Source organism: Lactuca virosa, chromosome 3, assembly GCF_052849685.1.
Source record: "Lactuca virosa cultivar CGN04683 chromosome 3, Lactuca_virosa_CGN04683_v6, whole genome shotgun sequence".
In the NCBI taxonomy this organism is placed as follows: domain Eukaryota; kingdom Viridiplantae; phylum Streptophyta; class Magnoliopsida; order Asterales; family Asteraceae; genus Lactuca; species Lactuca virosa.
The window spans coordinates 241,471,357-241,479,271 of NC_136428.1; the positions used below are offsets into that span (position 1 = coordinate 241,471,357).

Here is a 7,915-nt window from a genome sequence, read left to right on the forward strand (position 1 = left end):
AGTAGAGTTAGTGTTCCACCTGTGTTATATGGTTTTCATATAACAGCTGAAGGTGATACATTTATTAGTGATAGCACACTGGTAAATTTGGATGAACCTAATAACCACAAGGAAGCCATGGCAGGCCCCGAGTCTGCAAAATGGAAAGAGGCTATGGACAGCGAGATTCAGTCCATGTATGACAATCAAGTTTGGAACTTGGTTGACAATGTACCGGGTTGTAAGACAGTCGGGTGCAAATGGATCTTCAAGAAGAAGACCGACATGGATGGGAAAGTAGACACATATAAGGCGCGACTGGTTGCGAAGGGCTTTACTCAAACTTCGGGAGTTGACTATGATGAGACCTTCTCACCAGTATCGAAGATTAAATCTATAAGGGTTATGCTAGCCATAGCTGCATTTCATGACTATGAAATATGGCAAATGGATGTCAAGACTGCTTTATTTAATGGAAAGTTGGCTGAAGATGTTTACATGAGTCATCCAGAGGGTTTTGTCAATGCAAAGTACCCTAATAGAGTGTGTAAGCTTGAGAAATCCATTTATGGTTTAAAACAAGCATCTCACAGATGGAATCTTTGTTTTGATGAAAAAGTCAAAGAGTTTGGTTTTTCGAGAAGCGAGGATGAGTCCTGCGTATATGTCAAAGCTAGTGAGAGTATAGTCAGCTTCCTGGTATTATATGTAGATGACATACTGCTCATAGGAAATGACATCCCAACCTTGCACGAGGTCAAGTCCTGGCTTGGGAAGTGTTTCGCTATGAAGGACCTCGGAGAAGCTGCCTATATCCTAGGGGTAAGGATATTGAGAAACAGAAGTAAAAGACTAATAGGACTTAGTCAAAGTACCTACTTGGACAAGGTGTTGGAATGTTTCAGCATGGAGAACTCCAAGAAAGGTGAATTACCTATCCAAAGCAATACCAAACTGAGTGAGACTCAGAGTCCGAGTATAGAGGATGAAACAGCAGAAATGAGTCATATACCATATGCTTCCGTGGTTGGTTCGATCAAGTATGTTATGACTTGTACTCGCCCTGATGTGGCCTTTGCTTTGAGCATTGTCAACAGATATCAAGGGAACCCCGGTAAAGCTCATTGGACTGCGGTTAAGAACATTCTTAAGTACCTGCGGAGGACTAAGGACTAGGTCCTTACTCTCGGTGGGAGTGATGACTTCAGAGTAACAGGGTATAGCGATGCGAGCTTTCAAACCGACAGAGATAATTTCCGCTCTCAGTCGAGCTGGATATTTACCCTGAATGGAGGAGCAGTGACATGGAAAAGTTCCAAGGAGGAGACTGTAGCTGATTCAACGTGAGAATCATAGTACATAGCAGCAAGCGAAGCATCGAAGGAGGCGATATGGTTGAAAAACTTCATCGGAGACCTTGGATTCATTCCATCCATAAAGGAGCCTATGGAGATTTTCTGCGATAATGAAGGGGAGGTTGCCTTAACCAAGGAACCGAGAGATCATGGAAGATCCAGGCATATCAACAGAAAATACCACTTTATAAGACATCAGGTAGAAGAAAGACACCTCGTGGTGAAGAGGATATCGTCAGAGGACAACCCAGCAGATCCCCTTACAAAGGGACTGACCAGGGTTAAGCACTTGCAGCATGCAAGGGGCGTTGGGCTAACGGGCTATATTAGTTTTAGTGGTTAGATAAACCGAAACTTGTAATAGCTAAATTGTAATTGACATTTAATGATTGAATAAAAGGAGTTTTATTTATAAGTAAAGTTACTGTCTTGTGTCAATTGTTTACTATTGTTTCACTTTGCATGTTTTGACTTCCAAAATAATAAGATTTATTCAAACTATCCACAGTCGATCATACGTTGGAAGTAAGTATGAAAGAAGACTGTCATGAGTTAGCTTGTAGATTGTCTAAGGTGTTAGGCATAGCAACAGTTTGCTACACCATTCATTAGTACTTCTGAAATAAGATTTGAGTATTGGATCAACCTGCGCTCACTTGAATCACTTCATGGAATTTATCACGAGTGATCGTGAGACAATAACTTGATGTTATTAAACGTATCGTTGTGCATGATTTAATGAATAGTTAGTACAAGCATCTAATGTCAAAGTTTATCTGTTTCTTTTATCCTAAGAGGATTAAAAGCGATATCTTGGGCCCCTTGATGATTCTGTTTTGACTTATGTGTCGGGCCCGGTCAGAACTAAATTGATGTGTTCAGTTATGTTCTATGTCAGACGAATCAGAAATCGGGAAACAAACTGCTGGACAATAAGTATGACATTGTTCCATGTATTTGTCCAGCTGATATCTTGAGAACAGAGGATTATATGATCACTTACCTAAAGGATGCGTCACTGACTAGGTCAGAGTTGACAGCGACTTTTGAAAGCTTACGATTGCTAAGTCGGATCCTGAAGTTACATTGGCAACTATAGTTATTAGACTTATCCAAGTGGGAGACTGTTGGATTTGTTGTCTAAGCCCATAACTATAACCGGGATGTACTTTACCCGATAGTAGCATGGTCCTTTTGGGTTGCCTTCACCAGTGCAATTTGATAGGATGGACTTTTGAGAATAAGGTTATTTATGATTTATTAATATATTACAAGTATAATATATTAATATATGGAATCATATTATTTAATTAGTATTGATCAAGAATTAATTTGGAATTAATTTTGTGGTCAAAAGAGACTAATTAAATATATGGGGATTAATTATGTAAATCAATGATTCTTGTAGTGTGGGCTAATGATCCATGATTATTTAGATGGGCTAAACCAATAAGTTAATCCATGGATAGTCCATGGAGGTTAAACCCATGGAGCATAAGAATGTGGAAAGTCATGGAGCATTAGGGTTCACAAAGTGTAACCCTAGCATTTGCCACACTATAAATAGAACCATCATGAGCCAAAATCGGTTACACCATCCTTTTGAGATAAGTAACTTATTCTCTTAAGCCTCCTCTTGCATATTGGTGATTGTGAAGCATTAGAGGCATCACACTTGAGGTGCGCAAGCTTTCAAAGGTCAAGAACTCTACCCTACTCAAGAGGTAAGCATCCAAACTAAGTTTTTATTATATAGCTTCAATTGTATGCTAGCTAGGGCGAATGCTTTGGAAAAACAAAATGCATGTATAATTAGAGAAAACATAGATCCAAAGCATTTAGGGTTGCATGTGCACCATTGGAGTGTTATAGTGCTCAAAACCCAACACTTATAACACTCCAAAAATCACAAAAACTTAAAATTTTTAGAATCAACCATTAACCATCATTATTTACTAAAGAGCCATTGTTTCAAAAGTAAAGTCATATCAGAGTGTCCTAAAAATCCATATCATAAAAATAGGAAGATGTGCACGACCAGACCTTCGCTTTCCCACGATTCTCAGAAGTACCTGAAACAATAAACTAAAACGGTAAGCCAAAGCTTAGTGAGTTCCCCCAAAGTACCAACACACTACAAATAAACAAAGCATGCAAATATGATCCTTCAACCTGAATGGACCGCCTCGTAGGGCCTATAACCTATCTGGACCGCTCTACGGGCCTTCGGCCTGAATGAACCCCCTCGCAGGGCCTACAGCCTATTCGGACCGCCACGGGTGTCTTGGCCTTCAGCACAAAGCAAGGCCGCCTCAACCTAACCACAATATGTCGACATATGAACAGATAACATAAACACATAACCAACAAACACAAATAATCATGTAAATCTACTAATCAACCATATACTAGCATAGCCCTATCCTAACCAAGTTAAATAATCTAGTGGGTCGACATTGGTGCCTTTGACCTATAAGTACAGTGAGGAAAACTCACCTCTCAGTCTGGAAAGATATTTGATAGAACACAGCTCCAAATGACAACTCAACAGGTCACCTAAACACCTAATAATGATCGATCTCAAATAGCACTCGAATTGGATGAAAAGTGGGCAAAAATAGATACCGACCCGAACCCGAATAATCTGGGATGTGCTTCGGGCCAGAACCGACCCGAACCCGAATAATCTGAAACCCGAATTGGATGAAAAGTGGGAACTGAAACCTGGACCGATTATACTAATACGGGACCGGTTCGGTTCGGGAAATACGGGTTCCGGTTCGGTTATTAACCCGAAAGGACCGAAATAACCCAAATAAACGTTTACATTATGTTTTCGAACCGAATAACCCAAATAAACCGAAATGACCCGAATAACCCAAATAAACCGAAATGGCCCAAATAACCCAAATAAGGAAATCTATATCTAGTTCAAGAAAAAAAATATTAATTTAATATTTTTTTTCTTGAACTAAATATAGAATTTCCTTATTTGGATTATTCGGGCCATTTCGGTTTATTTGGGTTATTCGGGTCATTTTAGTTTATTTGGGTTATTCGGGTCATTTTAGTTTATTTGGGTTATTCGGTTCAAGTGACTATTCACTTTCCGGGTCGGTCTTTTTGGCCCGATTAAACCTTTATTCGGGCAACCCGAACCGAATAAACCGAAACCCGAATTGGGCAAAAATAGATACCCGATAACCGACCCAAATAACTTATTCGGTCCTAATTCGGGTCGGTTCGGTCCGGGTTTCGGTTTCGGTTCGGGTATTCGGTCCAAAAGCACATCCCTACTTAGATGTATGCATAGCTTCATCAAGTTCAAAGATTTTTACCTTTAACTGATGCCAAATGGTGATGAGATTTTGGATTCAAAGAGTCCTACTCCTCCATGATGATCTTCTCTTCTTCCTCTCTACTTCAAGGTGACCAAAACATACACAAAGCTCAATAATGCTCAAAAGTGGATTAAGGTTTGTTTGGGGACGAATGCAAGTTGGAGGCTGATGAATGAAGGTAAGTTGGGGACTTAAGGATGTTTACATAGGGTCTAAACCCTAACAATTAGGGTTTGAAAATCAGGCATGTACGCCCTGGGTACACTAGGTACGTCCAGTGTACGTGACCTCGGACTAATAATTACAAAAATGCCACTATGGGTCATTTTGCAACATTTCTCATACATAAGGGCTAAATACAATAAATCTTCATACTTAGGGTTTAATTTGGAAATACCTCATAAACGGGATGTTACACAAAGCAGTCGGATATGGAGGCGAAGACGGTGGCAGTGACAACGTTACAGACCGAACAGATGCATAAATGATCGGAGCTAGAGGAGAAACGGGTGAAAGAGTTTTTACGTCAATCAAGCAGATGGAGGGCTTCATTGTCGGTAGCGATGTCGAAGATGACATCTCTGGTGGTGTCCGGAGGGGAGGGCAGAGGGTTGCAATCGGAGTTGCATTTGGAGGGAGCAAGAAGAGTGACGTTTGAGAAGAAGAAATAGCAGAGGGAACGAGATGAAGTATTTGGGCCAAAAGGGAACACAGGTCATTTGATTTCTTCAGATATGTCTTTACATCTAAAAGTTTAAGATGCATCTTTTAAATTAAGAGCCATAAATTCATATGCAACCAAACAGTCTAAATCTTTAAAATTAAGAGTTTGCCTCTTAATTTTTCAACTAAGAGGCTACGACTAAGGCTACCAAATATGACTTTAGTTGTAGCCTCTTACCGTAAGTAGGAATAAAAATGTATTTTATTCTTTTTGTTATTTTTAAATAAATTATATTAAAATCAATGCTTCTCATATTTATACAAGTTATTCCATTACTAAGATATATATTATTGTAATAAATATTATTTAAAGTCAACAAATATTATCCATCGTTGTTCATCCAAAAGGTCATGGTTTTGAACTTCACCTCCCCAGTATCCACCACATTTGGTACACCATCTTGGTGTCTTTTAATATTGAAAATACACTATTATGTTGAAAAATGTCAAAATATACTATTAGATTGAACGATATCTCTAACATCTTCTCACTATAACATCAGCGTCAGCGTCATATCTGTTCAAACAAATTTCTCATATGGTCAACCGGTGCAAGATGTACAAGTACCAAATCAAAATTATACAACCCATATAATGCATTGAGATGAAGAATGCGTGAAGGATCTTCAGGATACTCTTACCGTGATGCAATCTTGAAGTGGTGTTCCCTTATCACATGAAAAACCATCCTTCTCGGCTCTCGCATACACGAACTTTTATCCTCCTATCTTTTTAAGGAAAACCCCCAAATCAGGGGTGTGTCTAGTATGGCCCAAGGTAGGTCCTAGGACCTACCTAAATGTTCAATTTCATTTACAATATATATTGTAGAAAAATTAGGAACTACCTTAAAAAAAATAAGGGACCTACCTTAATTTTGTTTTTTAAAAAAATGTCTTAAAAAATCATTTTAAATGAAGGAAAAAAATAAGTTATTAGGATCAATTTGTTATTTTAAATTATGAGATTGATAACAAAAAATTAATCACTCTTAATCGGCACTCTCAAAATTTCAATAAATAAATAAATTGCTGTAATAAAAAAAGCCCGCATGCTAAAGACTTTTACTCTCTGTTCACTGCTTTATCAATGGACTAATAATCAACTAGTTTTTCATTAAAAAACATACTACTTTTTTCATTTATATTTCAATCGTTTTGTTAAAATTTTTAATCGGTGGTGTCTGATCGGTTTTAACAAGTTGAACTGATTCGTTCAGTTTTTTAAAGTATACGACCCGATCCGACCCCAGACAAGTGTTGTTGAATTTTTTTTATTGGCTTCACTTAATTTGGGAACCATGTGATTTTTTGGTCTAGATTCACCACTGTCCCAAATAAACAAGGGCGATTGTACTCTATCATAAAGGGGGTGTCTACCTCTATAGACACCCTTTAGTAAGGAAATTTTTATAGAATATTTTAGATAACTTTTAGATGGACACTGTTTGTACGTGAACAATGGACACACCTTACAGGCTTACACCATGTAGAAGAAAACTAATTCGAATTTTTAAAATTTTAAAGATCAGAGTTGGAACCTGATTTCACAAGGTTTTTGACAAAAATAAGAAAGAATTCTGAACTCTGAAAGGACCTAAAACGTAAATGTGTAGTGGGTTTGGATTACTTGATGAGTTTATTGGGCCATGTCTTTGGATATTTAAGTGGGTTAACGTAAGATATTATGATAACCATTTAGTTAATATAATAAATTATTTAAATCTTTTTTTATTCTAATGAGTTTGCCAGTTTGGCATTATTTGACTTACATGATTATTTTTATTTATTATTAATTTCTTATTTATTGAATTTATTGTTATAAAAACTTACTTTTGTTCGTGGAAATTTTTTTTTAGAACGGCAGCAACCAATTAAATTAAAAGAAAACTAGCAAGACGCTAGAAATACAGACCATTAAGACTGGGTAGGATTTTGAAGCCACAAACTCCAATTAATCCTAGTCTTAGAGTTACGGGACGAAAACCACCGAAACGAAATATCAACAATGGAATAAAAAATCCTATCATTTCTAGGCTTATTACTACTAAACAAAATACCGTTACGGAACGTCCAAAGCACCCAAATAACCACAGAAAAAATCGAGTCAACAATCGCCCGTTGTTGCCTAACATTCGGCCTCGCATCGATCTAGTCCATCATGTCTCTCATAGAGAAAAAATAGGGATATCCAAATCAAGCCAAAGACTAACCCGCCTCCAAATCTGATTAGCAATGGTGCACTGAATAAACAAGTGCAACACGTCTTCAGTAGCATCGTGACACAAAGGGCACAAAACCGAATCAAGATCCACCCCTCTCTCCACCAACTTCGACCTCACAGGAAGTCTATCCATCATTAAACGCCAAATAAAAACATTTATTTTAATAGGAAATGAACAATTCCATCTAGTAGGCATGGAACCCGACGGAAGTCTCGAATCATTGATCCAATTCCTAGTCGATTTAACCGAAAAGCACCCTGAATTATCAAGATTCCAAACCCATTTGTCTAACT

At 37.8% G+C, this 7,915-nt stretch overlaps 1 protein-coding gene across 1 annotated transcript in view; it reads left to right on the forward strand.

The window, feature by feature from the left end:
* The window catches only part of LOC145164481 (uncharacterized), a 31,829-nt gene extending 24,554 nt beyond the window's left edge, over positions 1 to 7,275 (forward strand). The window contains exon 4 of the mRNA XM_079083194.1: positions 7,257 to 7,275. Coding sequence (XP_078939320.1) covers positions 7,257 to 7,275 — 19 coding nt within the window. The remainder of the gene's footprint in view (positions 1 to 7,256) is intronic.
* Positions 7,276 to 7,915: the final 640 nt, after the last annotated feature.